This window comes from Tachysurus vachellii, chromosome 19, assembly GCF_030014155.1.
Source record: "Tachysurus vachellii isolate PV-2020 chromosome 19, HZAU_Pvac_v1, whole genome shotgun sequence".
NCBI lineage: Eukaryota > Metazoa > Chordata > Actinopteri > Siluriformes > Bagridae > Tachysurus > Tachysurus vachellii.
Window position 1 is genome coordinate 7,822,010 of NC_083478.1, and position 19,498 is coordinate 7,841,507.

Sequence of the window (19,498 nt, forward strand, 5' to 3'; positions counted from 1 at the left end):
GAAACAGAAAGTACACCTGCTTAAGGTGCACTACGATCCCACTCTTCTCCACCATGGGGTTCTTTTTATAGTGCTCCACTAAGTCTGTTAGTGTGTCAAACCTCTCCCCTCCACCCACGTCATACTTCACATCCTGTGGAAGCAGCGCAAGAAGACACAAATGACATGAAGCGGCTTTTTGAAAATCCAACAATCACTCGCTTAAGCTTCTAATCTCTAATCTCTTCCATACCTGGTATCGTATCATGACGTGGGTGACTTTTGTCTTGCGGTCCACATTTTCGTGTTTTTCCTCGTTAGTGAGAACAGACAGCACAAAGTCTCCAGGTTTGCTCTGACTCTCCCTCACCAGAAAGCTGCCTGGCTTGCCTTTCTCTGTCAGGAGCTTTTCTGCGTCTCGGCCTGAAAGATGCCCGTGATACCACCTGAACACACAAATTGAAATCGTTTTCATTTAATTTCTTGTCATTTCTTTTATTCTACATAAAAACAGACAGTTGGTTAAAAAAAAAAAAAAAATCAAATGATAAGCAAATATCTAGATATTGCACTGGCATGAAAACAAACCTCAATACTAACATGCAAATGTTTCAGTCGAAACCAGAAAACTATATTTTTGTGGTTGGAAAATTGGCACATGTGCTTGTAAAGAACACGCCTACACCGTGTGCATGTGATAGAGCTGTTGATGTGGAAAAGTGAAGGTATGTGTGGGTGGCACACATGGTTGTTTTTGTTTAATGGAAAAACCGCAAAAACCGAGCTATGATAAACTGTGATCTTTATGACCAGACAAAGATAAGTGAGGCATCTCGGGTCTTAGAGGAATACCTAAACAATCTTACAATGTTAGTAGAAAATAATTTAGAGTAGATTTCCTCAAGTAAAAACAGCAGGCCTGCATATAAACATCAAATATAAACATGTAGCTGAATAATAGCTGATGAATTCGGATAAGCGCCCATTGCTTGGTTTGTGCACTAGAGGGCATGCTCCCCTGATTCGTCTTCCTCACTCTCACTCTCTCTTACTCTCATTCTGTGTGTGTGTGTGTGTGTGTGTGTGTGTGTGTGTGTGTTAGGGGTTACACTGACTAGTCGACTCTGAAAAGGCTCTTAATTAATAATCTCCTGCTTGAATGGAACATGGTCACTTTTAGATCACTTTGCTGTAAGTACAGGACCGTATCATTCATCTGTAGTTATTGTTGTTGCTAAATAAAAGTAAATAAAATCCTTACACTGTGCTGTAGTGAATTCCACTAGCGATGTAAAAAAGATGGCATGTGATGCTGTGGGTTGCACATCACCCCCACACTGGCCCTTTTGTGGGTAAGATCGGACCACGCTGTGATACACAGCTCTATTATTTTGCGCATTTAATGCACTGATTCATGGAGACATTGCTATTTACAGTGTAACCTCTATATTGACATATTGAACCTGGAAAAGTCATTTGTATTCAGTCTTACATGCTTTTTTTTTAAATCATTTAACTGCACTAATCAAATCAACAAAAGATAGCAATGTGCTGAAGATTTTAATTTTACAGTAAATATAGAAAACTTGCTGCTCAGTTGATGACTGTTTTTTAAAAAAAAAAAAAAAAGATAAATAGTACAACAATTATTGTATGTGTGTGTGTGTGTGTGTTGCCCTTGCTGATGTTCTACCTCTCAGAAGTGGGGTCTTTGCAGTTGAGAGGATATTTAAGCTCGATAACATCTCCGTTCCTCTCTCGCAGAAGGTCGTGCTGTTCCATGTAGTACTGCACCAACTCAGCCAAAGTGGCGAACTTCTCCCCTCCGTACAGGTCGTAATAATCGCCAGAATTCTGGATCTTAATGTGAGTGACTTCATCGTAGCGCCTAATTGGGGTTGATAGAAAACACAGATGAGACAAAGGAGGCAGTGCTCAGCCAGCTCATACATGCTCATAGCTCATCTAATGGACTGTGAGTTCAGATGAATAGTAGTTCTACATCTGTTTTACCTCTACAACCTTTCTACACATTACACACAGTAGGATTTATATAAGGATATATGAAAAAGTGCTCTACATTATTCATTACATTCATTACACTTTCATTTATGATAACAGCCAACAGTGGAGAAGAGAAATGCAGTTTCATTTCACTTAAATGAGCCCAGCAATGCAGGAGGGTTTAAGATAATTAATTAAAGTAGCATTACGTTTTAGTAACAAAGAAACTCTTTATTGCGTGTGACACAAACAGATTTATATTAGGTAGCAAATTTATGCTTGAAAAGGATGAATCCGATAGCATGCTGGAATCATTTAAAACACACACACACACGCACACAGACAGGCACACAGACAGGCACACACACTAGAAACAAGCAGGCAGCATTTTGAAGCATTTGCATTTAGAAGCAAAGTTTGAACACAACATACTGTACTATTACAGTGTAACAGAGCCAAGCAAAAAAGTGCAAAAAAGTGCAAAACACAAAAGACGTGAAAACCACTAGCTGTCTAGAATTTAAATCTATTTCTCTTTTGCACGGATCTCCACCAGATACGGACATATCAGTGCTGTTCTGGTCAGTTCTGTTAAGATGCTGTGTTAGGTTTATAAACCTAATGAGTGAAGAGGCTCCTAAGATTGAAAACTACTCCTTCCTCTCTAAGAATGATAGAAAGCCTTTTTTTATTAACACTACACCAACACCACAAAAGATTACAGTTGGTTTCAGTAGTTTAGAGCAATGATAAACTGCAGCCACATTATTTTGTTTTGGGTTTTTTTCACTACAAGTGTCAGTGTACTTCAAATATGCTGAAGCTCCAAATGTCAACGTATGGAAAAAAGTGAACATGAGCACCTGCACAGATAAAATCAGCTGGGCTCAGGCAAAAAAGCCACAAGCCTGCGGTAAGGTCAGGTCATATTGAGCACGAAAACACACACCTAAAAAAAAATGTCAGTTCAGCAAATGTACGGCCTTGAAGTTAAAAGCAATAGAGCTATACTGCAAATAGATAATGAGGACAGAGTGATATGAAAGTGAGATAAATCCAATCTCTTATTCTCTCATTCGCTAGTAGCTCTGTCTCTATGTGGGCTTGGCTCCTAAATCGGCACTCTCTCCTGGGTGTAATTGCATTAGAGTTGGAGCAGTGGAGTCTGGGCATTGCAGGATTTCAGTGCTGAGGCCTAATGGGTGAGGAACTGCTGTAAATGGGCAGGCTGTGTTGTCCCTCTGCAAGCTGCTCTAATGCAATCACTGTGCACACAACCAGACATGGCAAAACGCCCCAGCTGAGCTCATTTACCTCCCGACGCTCCCGGACATACAGCGCTTCTCTGGTCACATTTTCCAGTTAGAACACAAAGGAAAGCATGCAATAATATCGATTTTTTATAAATCATTGAAACTTGCAGCATGCATCAAGCAACAACCAAAAAAAAATTAAAAATGAAAAAGAATTTGCTTAAAAAAAATTAGTGCTTGAAGAATTTTTTGTTTCTTCTCTGTGACTTTTCATTAAGTAGTCAGACAGCGAGACAGATCATTTTATATATAGAATCCCAGTACTAACTAATTAATAAACGTAGAGTAAATATATACACAAGAGTGTAAAAGTCACAGTGCTGTGGTATTTACTACAGGAGAGAAGAAGAACAAATAAATGTAATCGGTGGGTTAAAATAGCAGGTATGGAACTACAACAATACCAGCAACAACAATAATGACGATAACAACAACGATGATGACAGTAAAGACGATAAGAACAACAAAATCCTTTAGGCCAGACTGAAGATGGACAGAATAACACCGCAGTACTCCAGCCCCTTATTCAACTCTGCCTGCTCACTAATTTTATCTTTAAAGCTCCATGCGCTCAACATTGATTTTACTGCCAGAGCTAGGCTTGGCACAAATGGGAGCAAAGGAACACAACAGTGCTAGTGAGTCACTCCGCATGTCTGTGTTTAACTATTTCCTTCCTGCATGCATCAAAGTTTCACACAGATCACAGCCCACTATGTTTGGTCCTGGATGGACAAGTCACAATATAGCAGTTGATTAGTCGTAGACTAAGTTCATATTTAAACGCGGTGGTTTAAAACCTAATAAATAGACCGAGCACAGGATGTATTGTTCAGATAGCTGAGGCAATCCCATATTACATAAGTCAGAGCTGGAAAAGTCCATACCAGCAATAGGGCAATGTTCATTCCATCTTGTTTAGTAGAGTGGCTCCAATGTCATATTTTAACCAGAGGTGACTCATTTCAACTCTTTAGAATTGATAGAAAACCTTTAACCAGTAGGGATGTATTTCGCTCTTTGTTCATTGTGGGCTCCAAACAGGTTCATAAGGCCATTTCCTGAACACTTACAGCACACATTACCTGGCACTCATACATCACCTGAAACGTTGAAGTGACCTTCGGTGAGATGTTTGTATGACAGGACTCCACGCTACATCCTCTCTGTACGAGCTACTAAACTGTTAACAATGGAGCCGACGGCATGCTGCAGTCTCCACCCAGGAAACTCAGAGCAAGAGAGATAAGAGCCAGAGAGAGGCATGGACGAGGAGATAATGCCCTGATGGAATCCCTCGGTGTCCATTTAGCTCCCAAAAACCTCCAGGCCTTTATCTAATAATGCTCTTTTAAAGCAAGACTTTCCTAATGACTTTGTAATCACCTTCTCATCTCTCACTGGGAAGAAAGTAACTTTCAGTCTGCATGTCTTAGGAAGACTTTAGACTGAAGAGAAAGAGATGCAAAAGCTTTTTTTTTTTTTTTGCACACTAATGCTTTAGCTTTTTAAGAAGAGTACTATATTAATCAAAGTTAAAAGCATCCTATGCACATGAATTTACAATGAAAGCAAGCACCACCCTATTTCCCATGAAATCTTAAAGTATAATAAGCCCAGGATAGAAAAAAGTAATAAAAAAGACATGCAATTATTAGCACGTACTACTGTATCAGTAGTGTCAGGTTGTACATGGTGTCATTATTAGTAACTAAACTTGTTAAACAGGGTGTGTGTGAACAGATTAAATGATTAAATGACAGGATACCAGTTTCTTCAGAAGCCACAGAGTTTCTTCACACACATATGTACAGTATATATACACACATTCTCACACACACATATATATATACAGTATACACACACACATGTACAGTATATATACACATTCTCACACACACACACACACATATATATATATATATATATATATATATATATATATATATATATATATATATATATATATATATATACAGTACACACACACATATGTACAAACATACACACACAAATATACAGTATATATACACTTACACACACACACATATATACAGTATACACACATATATGTACAAACATACATACACATATATGTACAAACATACATGCACATATATGTACAAACATACATACACATATATGTACAAACATACACACACATATATACAGTATACACACACATATATGTACAAATATATACACACATATATACAGTATACACACACAAACACACACACACACACACACACACACATACTTAACAAAAAGCACAATCGTGGCTCTTTATATGTAAGTATTAACTGTTCCTTAATACAAATCTAATTCCATTTTTTCTACATTTATTACAGGATCAAATCAAATTCCTTTTTGTTCTTGTATCCCAATATCTGATTCAACATTTTTTGCAGTTATTGGCCTAAGACTGATCCTGGTATCTGTAATTACTGTATTTTATAAAATTGTGTGTGTGTGTGTGTGTGTGTGTGTGTGTATTATTTGGTAAGAATATCTGAGCAAAGTGTCTGTGCTTTGGCTTAGTATAGGGGATTAGGGGATTAGGATTAGTAAAAAAATTCATATAAAGTGACTGAGATTAACGAAAATAAAACATGAACAGGAATCATTTCTTATGTAGATTATTATTTAGTTATTATTTGATCTATTTATTTATGTTTATCCTTTTAGACCTCAGAAGAGAAGTGTTAATCAATATTCAGCACTTCCTGATCCAGCTTAACAGAGAATGTACCAATCAACGTCCGCTAGATATCCAGTCAGCTATAAAGAGTGTGGCTCCGTCTATCTCTGCTAGCAGAGCAAAAACAAGCTGAACGTTTCTTCATACAGTGTCTGATATTTTATTTACTCTTTATTTATTTTTGTATTATTGCCTCATTAATTCCTTGTCTGTTCGTTTTCTTGTGCCTACGGCCAAAACACAGATGTGCAATTATTTAGCGTAACAACACTCATGCTTGTGCTCAATTGTCTTACAGAAGAAATGTCACGATACGTTCAAAACTGAAACAGACGGATGTCCGTGTGACATCACAGAACAGGACTTTGTGTAGTTTTTCACATTTGTGTTATTTTCAAGAAGGTATTTAGGAATTCGGAGCAAATATTTGAGAAAGGAGGCCTGTGGTGTGGCTGGACCACATGGTCTTATTCTGAAGCGCATAAGACATAATGTGAAGCCTCACCACTAAAGCCACAGGCAGCAGGTCCAAGGTTTAGCAGCCCCTCGTCTTAAAGCTATTACGAGCCACCGCTGTTAAATCTCTGCCAGCAGACAGCGGTCTCACTCTCTCTCTCTCTCTCTCTCTCTCTCTCTCTCTCTCACACACTCTCTCTCTTTCTCTCACAGCTGCATAAGCACACGGTGTTGCCACGAGCTAAAAACTTCCCTCAGACATCTTATTTAATGAGTGTGAAAACACAAGGTCATCTAGGAACACTGGTGTTTTGCAGTTGACGCTCATCTAGATATAACACAAACAATGAAACCATGCAGCACACACTAACCCTGAAGTGACAAACCCACTTGACCCCCTGCTAACCTTTAAAAACTTTTCATCATTTTTTTTCTAGTTTACCCAAAATTAATATTTACAGACACTTTCTTGGATACTTTTTTATTTTAGAGTGATTGCAAACTATTCTGTTTGCTTTTAAATCAAGACTTACTGAACCAAGAAAGTCTTTTTAAATCAAGACTTTCTTCATTCAAACCGTTAACCAATAAACTCATATAAACTATAAATCTGGTAAACTCAGGTTCAGGAGTTGAACATACTGTACTCCTGGTGCAGGGATCATAAGTTTGTCAGTGTGCAGCTTGGCTAAATTGAGGTTCTGTAAAAACAATAAGTGCACTAATGCTTCACCAGGCATGAAAGTGCTCAAAGAAACCACAAAGCTCACTCTGAGAGATCAATAACCCTTCACACAAATGTGCTTGCTGTCTAGCTGGAGATGTATGCATCAAGTCCACCAAACTGCAAGGAAGAGGAACAAACAACATGTCTGATGTGATTAGTTAGCAGCTGTACTGGCCTGAGGAAGAACTGCTCAATCTTCAGAGTATTCAGGATCAGGACTGAGTGTGAAGGAGCAGAAAAACACACGGCGGTGCGGTTAAAGAGACCCACCTGACAGACAACGTAAAGTCTCCTGGGTTGCTTTTGCTCGGTCGAGCCAAGAAACTGCCGTGGACGCCTCGCGTCAGGAGGAGCTGCTCTGCCTCGATGCCGGTGATGTTGGGGTGGAACCACCTGGAGTAACAGGAAAAGTTATACAGCAGTGTCAGTACAAATCATGTTTATAACAGGATACATCATGTTGTGTAAGGAATATGTAATGAGAGAATGCACTGTTATTAGGAAGTAGCTCCACAACAGAAAGGCTGAGATATTATTATTATTATTATATTATAGTTTTACACCACAGTCATTTGCCCAACATTTTATTTTCTCTCTCAGTCTTTATTTATAGTCTCTCTCTCTCTCTCTCTCTCTCTCTCTATCTCAGTCTCTCTCTCTCTCTCTATCTCAGTCTCTCTCTCTCTCTCTATCTCAGTCTCTCTCTCTCTCTCTCTCTCTCTCTCTCTCTCAGTCTTTATACTGTATACTGTATAGTTTCTCAGTCTCTCTCTCTCTCTCTCTCTCTCTCTCTCTCTCTCTCTCAGTCTTTATATATAGTCTCTCGGTCTCTCTCTCTCAGTCTTTATTTATAGTCTCTCTCTCTCCCTCTCTCTCTCTCTCACTTTCTCTTCCTCTCTCTCAGTCTCTCTCTGTCTTTATTTATAGTCCCTCAGTCTCTCTCTCTCTCAGTCTTTATTTATAGTCTCTCTCCCTCTCTCTCTCTCTCTCTCTCTCTCTCTCTCTCTCTCTCTCTCTCTCTCTCTCTCTCTGACACCAGGAACTCCTTTAATACCGGGTAAAATTCCCCTAACACAAACATTAGCACATAAATGATTATATGTTCTTTTCCTGTTAGTCTTAGTTCATGTTAAACATACACTATACGAGTCCCGGTGTATGTGCTGTTACTATAGAAACAGCAGCATTTGAGAACGATGTGTCATTCTGTGTTACAGCAAATAAGTTGACATTGATCAAAAAATGCCTTGACATGAACATTACAATTCAAACATGATAAAACATGTTTAGAAACTCTTACTCTACAAAGTTGACCTAATCCTGTGTATTAAAAAATGACCAAACTCAAATAATACTGTCGAATACAAATAAAACCTACAGTACAGCCCACTGCAGCTCTATTAGAGTTTACCGCTGGTAAATAAAAATAAATGCATTTAAATTCTACAGCAAAATGTCAGTGTCTAAGGAAATGAAACATCTGGGCGATAACATTCTACAAATAAACGACAGATGATCAATAAAAAGGAAGTGGAAAAAGCAATAATTAAGGTTTGATCAGACGTTGTGTGTATTTGTGTAACGGCTTAATTGTAATAGTCTAGTGCAGAGTGCACTGTGCTGACAGATTTATCAATACACATCAGAACAATGAGGTCACAGCGCACTGAGGCACAGACACTGAGGAGAAATTACTATACCGTTAAAAACGTCAGCAGTTTATCAGAAGCAGCCTTTATTTTGTCACAAATACTTTCTCTCCCAGCTTTAGGAGTTGGGGTCAGAGCACAGGGTCAGCCATGATACAGCACCCCTGGAGCAGAGAAAGGGTTAAGGGTCATGCTCAAGGGCCCAAGAGAGGCAGCATTTCAGTGCTGGAGCTTTAAACCTGATCTTCCAATCAACAACCCAGAGGTTTAACCACCTGAGCTACCACCGCCCTACTGACAGCCTCAACGGACCTTTAGTGAAGGAAACAGTAAATGTTTGACAACTGGTGGTCTGCCGCAGCCAACCCCATACTGTTAATCATCCATTTATCATGTCTTAACTGCCCCTTAATTAATGTGCTGCAAGATATTTTTATTACACAGTCATTTTTAAAAGGTAATGAATCAAAATCTGTTGATCTTCATTCAGTCTTGTATTTCACAGAAATCTTCTGGTTCTCGTGTGACACTTTAAATCAGCATCCACAGCAACGGTTATTAAACATATTGTGTAGCCTTTAACTGTTACACAACTACGAAGGAACTGCTTTAACGAACCCTGGTTCTATAGAAACCTTTACATCGCTTGTCTACAGTGTAGATGTTTATACTTGCTACTTTTTTTGGACTTACGATTCGGATTTAAATCCTTCGATTCGTGTGAGCAAGGACTAACTACACAAATATAAAAATCAACAACTATCAAACATCAATAATGAACCCAGTAGCTTTAATAATGATGGAATGGAATTAAAAGTTAACGGATTTTCCACCTTCGCCTTTTACGGTTTCTTCGAATTGCATCTGTTTATAATCACTAATTTTTATCCTTTATAGCCTTTCAGATAATATATTGAGATAAAGATTGATATCGTGATAAATTGTCACAGTTCACTTTTCTCAGATAAAGGAGATGTTTTTTTGACTAGAACTTTGTAGCATAAATTTCGCAGAATTTTAAGAAAACTTTTTTGTTTTTTCTAAATGAAACACTCCATTTAGAAAATCTTTAACATGGTACATATTGTGTATCTTAGAAATGTCTTGAAATAGCAGGATATGATGAAGAACTTTACACCAGAACTTTACAGCATTACACCACCCACTTCTCTATACAGACTCTTGCACTCTGATCTATTCACACGTTCTGGCAGCATCACTTCTCGTGCATGCTGCGTCCTCTGGTGTGGACAACTGGTGTGTTTGTAGAAATGTATAGAGCACAACTCAGGGACTGGATACGAGCCGTTTTACTGCGAGGATTATACTGTCATGTTATATCTCCCAGCTCCTTTATACAATGCAATATAAACTGTAATAACTATAAGGCTCTGAGCTCTTTCGTGGCAAATTCAAAATAAAATCAGGTGTGTTGGTGTGCTGTGGACATCTGGGGCACATCTGGAGATACCTATTTCTAATTGTATTGTATTAAGGTGTGTTTACATTTCCTTTAATATTAGTGGCTATTTATAAAAAAAAAAGTAAAATAAACTAAATTGTATATGTGTATATATATATATATATATATTTATTAAAAATCCGCTATCAGAAATATCAGAAATTGTGCGTAAAACGCTACATTAGAGCAATATGTATGAAATACCTGAATAATAACAATAATTTCAAACTGAAAATAAGTTTTTTTCTGAAACAAATGATTTCAGTTCACCATATCAGCCTCATGAAAGAAGTTATAACCTGTCACAGTTTGTCTATTAATGTTCAGGGAATAATCATATGTTGTTGGGATTCAGGTGCATTCTGGGAAAACGCCAAGCCTCGGGTTCTTCATTCGTCGTTTGTTTGTAAATGATTTATTTTTGATATTTATATTTATATATAAATTTTTATTTATATATTTATTTTAGATTTATATTTTGAAGTTTAAAACAAAACCCTCAGATACTGTCAATATTTCCTATATTAAAAAAATCGATTCTTTAGAAACCTTCCTTCAGGACCTATCTGATAGGTTTGTAATTAATGATCTGTTACGGCCTCTTTTCTAACTGTATTTGTGCGTGATGGAAAACTGTTCAGACAAAAGAATGAATAATACTGTACTCTCAGGGGCATTTTTAACTCTTCCATAAGTGATGTGACTCACATGTTTATCAAAAGATGATATTTTCCCCCTAAAGTTGAATCATAGTTTTATTTGTCACTCGGTGACTGAAGCCGTAAAAAAGACATAAGGAATGAGCATGAACGCTTCTCTTTTCACCATAACTGCTTGTATTGATAATCAGACTTTACAACACCATGCCACAGCACAGCAACTTCCTGGAAACATTTGTGAACACACAGAGAAAAAAAAAGAAATTTCCATTTGGCAATTTCCTGCCTTATTATCTCTTAAAACATGCGGCAGAGACTGAATAGAGCACGATACAGCGATTAAGTATATTGTGAAATGGAGCGTTTCAGAAGATTACAGAAAACTGTAACCTTAGACACTTTATTTCATTTTTTTCAATATAACTGACACACGACTTCCTGAAATACATAACGATGCAACCATCGAGAACATTTCTAACACATCAGGCATTTTTCGATGATATTTCCCTTGACAAAAGCGTGAATCACACATGAACGGTAGCAGTCACTAGGTTTTACTCTGTGAAGCGGGACTGGCCTGAATGTTCCTCTGGCTTTGTGTGTTCACGTCTACGTCGGAAAATTTCTGTTCCATGTTCATGCGGAGATTGGATGTGCTATTCTAAATTTAAAAGCATTACTCATTTTAGCTTCAAATGAAAGACAAGTGTGTGGTGCTGATACCTGGCTGTTAACACACTCAGGCCTGTCTGTGAGTCTGCTTCAGCCCTAAAGAGACTAAACTTTAAACTAGAACGCTCTAAACTAGCAGTTTAACAGTTAGGGTATCTCACTGCAAGCAGACTGTGTACTTGTGTTATGAAAGAAAGGTAAAACAGCAAAAGCGATGGGTTTACATCAAATGACATGAATGCGTATTCGATAGAATAAATAAATATAAATGCAGCACAAAGCCCACAGGCAGGAAGATTATCTCAAGGAAGAACGTAATGGATGTTATAGAGATATGCCAGGCTTTGGTAGAGATGTTGATGATGATGATGAGGAGGAGGAGGACTCCTAAGTGTGAGAAAATTCTAAAATAAAAACCCACAGTCATTAAGGTGTTGGATCACTGATCATAAAGTTGTAAGTTTTAACTCCAGGGCCACCAAGCTGCCCCTCCTGGGCCGCTGAGCAAGGCCCTTAACCTCTTAATTGCTCAGCTGTATAATTGAGATAAATGTAACTTGCTCTGGATAAAGGTGTCTGCCGTAAATGTAAAACACGACAAGTTGGTGATATTCTACACATCCTGGAGAGTTTTATTCCTCTTACACCACAACAATCTGCCAAAACTAGCAATAATATTCACTGAAGAACAGCATACACTTTATCTTTTAACACTGCATCCTGTTAGGGTACAGCAAAAGTGCAATATATACATATAATATCTCCTTACAGATGACTTGTATGATATACCAAACAAATCTGAATGTGTAAGCTGTTGCTATAGAAAGGAGAACATATTCGAACATGTGGGTTTTACAAACCTTAATGCTAGTACGATGGCCAGAGCTGCTGTTTCAACAGATTCTGACCAATCGGATTCAAGATTTCAATACACAGGTAGTACAAGGCAATTTCATATCAGGATACCTGATGACTTTTTTACTACACACAATATAGATCCCAACATTTATGCTATAATTATAATCTGCTATAATTTTTTAACTTTTTGGACAAAAAAATCAGGTGTTTCAAATTTGAGTTGGAATTTGGTATAAAAAAAAATCTTTAAATGGTTTGAAAAAGGTATCTCTATGACGCTGTTATTACCGAAACTTGTACTGTGCTATTATTTATCACAATATAAGTATCATTATAATCCCCAGCCTTAATCGCACCTTCTCCTCAAGACACCCCTCTCCCCCTCGACTGCCCCCACACAACAGCTTAATTCTGAGCTCAGGGACTCTTCACTCAATCGCACACACCTTCATTTGTCTTCTGTTCAAGATCTTTCAGGCAACGCACAGCGTACAGCGTCGTATTTCTGCAGCACTATAATAGACGTGAGAACAGACACACAGTGAAGTGATTTCCAAACGCACTTTTTCCTACCTCACCATTTTGGCCGGAGCCCCGCTTCGCCTCGCAGCTCACTAATCCACGCTCTGTACAGTTACACAAGGAGGGAGGGAAAGAAGGCAGCACTGCTCCTGCTGCTGGAAGAGGAAGAGGAGGAGGAGATGGGGGTAATCTGGGATTTGGATGAGCCTGAGCCGCCCAGATAGGAGCGTCAGTCAGCACAATCAGCCACTGAGCAACTGTCCATCGCTCCCCACTCGTGCTCAGTTCCACTCGTCTTCTTCTTTTATCTTCGCCCTCGATATGTTGCAACTGTGTTGCATGCTTTTTTTTTTTTTTTTCAAGATCCAACCCAGTGCAATATGCACAGAGAACGTTTGGTAGCAAGGTCTACTCTTAGCGTGAGCAAAGAAACAAAGCCTTTCTGTGGTGGAGCAGAAGGTTGCTGTGTGCAGTGAGAACTACTTTCTGTGGTAACTTGAGCACAAGCTTCCAAAGAGAAGACTGAACCAAGCCTGGCACGCTTTAGTGACATAAAGTGCCCACTCAGCCATGAAAAACCATTGTAAAGGCATTCACAGAGCTGTAATGGACTTAGGTTCAAATAAAGCCAGGCTGAAAACAGAAGGTGGGAAAAGAAACTGAATCATAATAGTTCCCTGACAACAAGTTTCCACTTACATAGCTAATAATGAGCCACAAATGCTGAGGATAATGTAACTAGGCCAAGAAAGGAGCAGAAATTAAAAGCACCTCGAGCCATCATGAGGCCAGTAACTCTGCTTTAGCTTTATTTAACCATGTAAGCATTGTGGGTATAAACTGTGTAATCATTTGTTTTAATTATTCATAATAATTAATCATACTGGGATATTTTAGAATATTCTAAGGAAATAGGACAGAGTTTGCTTTGTTTCAGGTCAAGGATAAAAGAAAGAAAGAAAGAAAGAAAGAAAGAAAGAAAGAAAGAAAGAAAGAAAGAAAGAAAGAAAGAAAGAAAAAAAAGGACCCTCGATTTAATCATTAACAACTAATGTGAAGGTTGAAAATAGAAATCCTCCAGTATGAGGGGAAAACAATCAATTCTTTAATGTAATAAATATAATGATACAAATAAAAAAAGTAAACAAAGAGGCAAATAATGTTTCTAAAGAAAATGAAATATTTTTTTCAAAAACAGGAAAAAAATGGATTTAAACAACCTTGGATTAAAGTATATATTGACTGATTTGATTGCTTGTTTTTATCTATTAATATTCAATAACTTTTTTCAGTTCTTTAATTTGTTTTTCAGGGCAATTATATTACAGAAGAGAAGGAAATTATAAAAAATTTGAAGGGGGGGGGGGGGGTCCCCACATGTCCATGGCTGGCCGTCTTACGTAATGTCTCAAGTTCAACACAGACAGCTCTTTAAAGAGACAGGAGTGATGACAAAAAGGGGATATTCTTAGTGCCCCTGCTCGCCTTCAAAGCTCCCCGAGACTATATTTGTCACAGACGCTCACATGCTGGCTGAGTTTTGCTACTGTTACTGATATTTTTAGCCCTGGTCATGCTGCTGCATGCAGGGCTAAAACACACACACATACACACATACACACACACGCATGCACACACACGCATACACACACACGCATACACACACACGCATACACACACACGCATACACACACACGCATACACATACACGCATACACATACACGCATACACATACACGCATACACATACACGCATACACACACACACATACACACACACATACACACAATACACACACATACACACACACACACAAGCACACATACACAAACAGGCATGCATACAAACACACAAGCACACAAACACACACACAAACACACACACTCACACACAAATACACAAAAACAAATACATACAAACACAAGCACACGTACACATACACACACATACACACACACACACACACGAAAACACACAAAAACACGTACAAACACACACACACACACACAGCACTCTAGTAAGTGCATTGTCTACTCAGTGAGACATGAATTAACAGAAATAAACAATTCTTTTCAGAGATAAAGAGTATTGATTAAGCTCTGGATTTAAAGTGCATTTACAGCTTAAAGCTATGATTGCATGCACATCACAATAGATCTTAATCCTTTAAACTAAGAACTCTTTATATCCTCACAGCACTTTCCAGATGCCAGACTTTCTCTTGTATTACTCAGGAAGAACTGGGTTGCTGTTGTTGAACGTTGTTGCACACTCAGCCCAAGGACATAATGTACTGTATGAAGCGATATAAATCGAGCATCCTGGAGCATAGTCAAATTCCTATTAGCTGATAACAAAATTGAAAAAAAAAAAAAAAGAATGATTTCTCAATAAGTGACCGTGAAAAACATGGGAGCTAAAAGAGAGAGCTGTGATGGATGTCCAGCAGAGATCAGGGACTGTGCCATGTGGGTTGGTTCGATTATATTTTAAGTGATAAGCGCTTATCACCAGCCTGTGAATCATCCACACTGTGGAACCCAAACCACCACCCCCACTACCACCACCTCCCCCCCCCCACACACACACACAGTACAATTAACCAGAATTCACTCTGTTACATCTCATCCACTATTTAGTACTCAGTTATACATTAATGACATCTTCCTTCAAAACTCTGCATGAAGTCATTTCCAGAGAACGTTGGAGATGTTATCTCCTCTCTTCATATTGGAAGCTTTCCTAGATTCCTCAACAAAAAAAAATGAATAGCCTGAGTGCTGACTCACGGGTCCTGTCTCTCCTGCTTTCACACGAACGAATCTACAGGAACTCTCAGATAAATATAGTGCTAGAAAACATACAGACAGAAACGCAAGCATTTCATCAGCGCTAAAACACCTCAGTGTCATGGTCCTCATCACCATATATCATGGTGATACACACACACATACAAGCTGTTGTCTGATATGAAGAGGAAATGGACAGATTGTGAGATATCATCTTGGGGTTTGTTCTTTCTTCCTGGTTTCTCATGGACCTTATCTAAAATCATTTATCTTAAAGCGCTGTTGAATTCTCCTTTCTGATTGGTCAGAAGCTGTTGGTTATTTTTCTACAACAGCACCTCCGACTAGTTAAATTACAGCCAAATCACAGGTGTATAGTTGTATAGCTATGGTTTCTCTATTAACAATTTACACAGGGACGTGATGACGTGACTCACTGAGATGAAGTTTTCTAAACAGAGATGCGTTTTAAATGTTTTGGATGGAGTCTCCAGTTTCAGCGCATTGAGAAACACTCCGAGGTAAAGCTGGAAATAGGTTTTCCGACTCTTTCACTTTTTTGAAAACTTTCACTGTAACTTTCACTGTAACCTGACAAGATACACTTTTTCCTAAAAATAAAGGAAAAAGAAAAACTGGTGAGGAAATAATTGCTTCCAGCTGCCTAAACCTAAGTGATGACAGGAAATCGTTTCATCTTTAGCTTTAAGTGCTTTCTTTATGCCTTAATTATTGTATGTCATTACATTCATCTAATAACATGTAGTCATGTGTAAATAGTATAAATAATATTATAAACTTAATACACAATGTAGGCCGATTCTAAAGCAAACACTCCAATGTACTATACTTTAAATTTACAAGGACTGTAAATATTTTGATGATCTTAGTAACCAGTAACCTATAACCTGCTGTCTGATAGGAAGAGAAGAGGGAACTGGACAAAGCCTGGAAGTTGAGGGCAACATTAACTCATGTGTCAGAGCGCTGACTGGAATGCACTCAAAAATGAACACCCGCCCTTTATATTTTAAAGGCTGATTCGATAAATATTTCGACATCCTACTTCCTTCCTTCTAAAAGTACATCTAAGACCAAATGAATATTGATTTAGGATTCTCACAGTAATGCATCCAAGACTGAAGATCACAGGCTGCAGAATAAAAACTTAATGTATACTTTATCTGGACATCTCCATTAATGATCTATCTAAAAGATGAAATAGATGAAATATGCATAAATGTTCATACTTTAATGAAGCAAGAAAGAAAAAACTTTTTTATACAATATTATTTTAAGTAAAAATTAAAACCTAACCCTAATACAACGCTCCAGTCTCTGAATTTCAATTGAGCAACTTAGTCCATCATTCGAACAACGACAGATAGATGTTTTATCCGTTTGTACTTACATTAAGTGTCTACAAAATAAGCTTGTTCCCGGTTATCACTACAGTTATTAGTCTTGGGTAAAGGTTAGGGCTTTTTTAAATTCATAAGACAAAAACAGCTTGTTAAACCGCAAACTAAATAAATAAATAAAAACTTTCTCTGAGATTGTGGAGATTCCTTCCACGGTGTTTAAACAGACATCTCTGTTGACATCATCACGTCGACTGTTACACAATATTTATAATCTGCTTATGAAAGAGTGCAGTAAGTGAATTCTGTCTTAGCTTCCAGTTTTGTCATAATCACAGATTAAATTCAAACGAATCAGAATCAACTGTGATGAGTTACGATGTTAAGTAATGGATCATTCGATGTAAACCACTCAGGAAGCATTAAACCTGTTTTATTATTATTATTATTATTATTATTATTATAGTAGTACTTACATGTCTATATTCCTAACTACAGAGAATGTACCATCATTCACAACTCATTACTACAACAGTTGATCCAACCTACTTCTAATTTGATTCATTTGATTCATCACTCCACTGGGGTGTATGTGCGGTCCTGCTGCTTTCTGAAAACGCACACTCTGTCTCACACTGTAGATGTTTTTTATTATTAAATGTAGTCTAAGCGTGTGATCACAAAGCCGGTTTGTCCTTCAGAGAGTGTGTTACTGTCCCCATGCTACTGTCCTACTGTTTACTCAAGACCGAGGCAGAACACCTGTCCAAACACGCAGTGCCCCGGGACTCCGGCCGCCTGAGGACCTGTTTATCTATTGTATTAACCATCGACCAAGCACCACTAAAATGCTCTCTTGTCCAAAATATCAAAAGGGTTCTAAATAATAATAGAAAAGCAACTTTTTTTTAATTTTTTTTGAGGATAACAGCATGACAGAAATCACATCACGTTGTAAGCAAAGTGACTTAACCTCTTAAATAAAAGATACCGATCTGTACTTTTTCCGGGTCACTTGGACGATGTGTATCGTTTGTAGCATCTTTAGCATTTATCTTTAAGAATAAACCTTTATACATTTCAGTGGTCCTTAAGTTCCTGCGTAGCTTTAATTCTTTAAAACTAACAGAGTAAACAGACATTAAACGTATATAAAAGATGTTTGTTTTTTTTATTGATGTTAATGTATTTGTAAGAGTTTACCATCTAAAAAACTAGCCCACAGAACCAGATTGTGTCTCCGATATCTGAGTGTCATTTATCGTCAATTTATATCGAGCTACAACTTTTAGCACCGATAATATTGTTATTCACGATATATCGACAAACCTTTCAGAGGAACAGACCAATATTTTAGCGTTTTTTTAACGTTTTGGGACAAAATATATATATGTTGTACTGATATTTAAAGGATCTTTATTTCACACAGACATTATTTCTGTGAATAAATAAACAATATAACAGCGATAAATCGATTCCGCCATTACAAGAGGTACCGATACAATATTTATACCGGATTAACAACTTAACACCGATAAAGTCATGGCTTCTAATTTATAATCCGCACTCCGGACCGGAGGAAAGGACACAAGCGCCTGTGAATGAGACGCCGAGCGCCGGCTGTACAGTATCCACACGTACTGTACTGTACGTTAGCTTACCTCCGGGACGTCATGGCGGCCGCTTGGCTGCTGAAGGCCGGTGTGAAGTAAAAGGGAGCGCGAGCTGCTGCAGCGAGTCTTCCCGCGCGCGTCTCTCTCTGTGCGGAGCCGAGCGCGAGCGCAAGCGCGTGACAACCGGCACTCTCCGCCTCTGGCGAGCGATGCGCTGTGACACAGAGGCTGCGTCCCAATCCGCACGCCACCTAACTACATACAGTAGACTAGTAAGTCAAATTCGTGCACTACTTCAGGTGACGTACATGTAATGCACCTAATGTAGACATTCTTTATTATCTGTAATAAGACACGTGTAGAACTGCGTACTATCTATATACCTAGTGTATAGGGTATCTATACATATATACTGTACATACATATACATACATATACCCCACTGTACATTATATACGCCAAATATTTCACATTCATGTATACATGTGAAATGTGCACTTGTTTATTCATCTTGCACACATTTTGTTTTAATGCCATAACATTATAACCTTCTACTTGTTGTTCCTTTACAACAGTGTCTGCACATTTTTATTTTAATGCCATAGACTTGGAACCATTTACTTGTACTTTTTAACAATATCCACACATCTCTACACTGCTATAGCCTTTATATTTATTTACTGTACATATGTTTACATTTTATATATATAGTTAAATATATATATATATATA

General features: G+C 38.0%; 1 protein-coding gene across 5 annotated transcripts in view; it reads right to left on the reverse strand.

Annotated features, from left to right (window-relative positions):
• Nucleotides 1-18,993, reverse strand: part of ptpn11b (protein tyrosine phosphatase non-receptor type 11b) — a 30,010-nt gene extending 11,017 nt beyond the window's left edge. For 2 of the 5 annotated variants that reach the window (XM_060894582.1, XM_060894581.1), the window contains exons 1-5: nucleotides 18,815-18,993; nucleotides 7,451-7,573; nucleotides 1,673-1,867; nucleotides 233-425; nucleotides 17-133 (exon numbers count right to left, since the gene is read on the reverse strand). In XM_060894582.1, the coding sequence (XP_060750565.1) occupies nucleotides 17-133; nucleotides 233-425; nucleotides 1,673-1,867; nucleotides 7,451-7,573; nucleotides 18,815-18,828 (642 nt within the window). In that variant the 5' untranslated portion in view covers nucleotides 18,829-18,993. Of the gene's footprint in view, nucleotides 1-16; nucleotides 134-232; nucleotides 426-1,672; nucleotides 1,868-7,450; nucleotides 7,574-13,043; nucleotides 13,313-18,814 lie in introns of those variants that run through there. The other 3 variants (XM_060894583.1, XM_060894584.1, XM_060894585.1) reach the window with 3 other exon arrangements.
• Nucleotides 18,994-19,498: the final 505 nt, after the last annotated feature.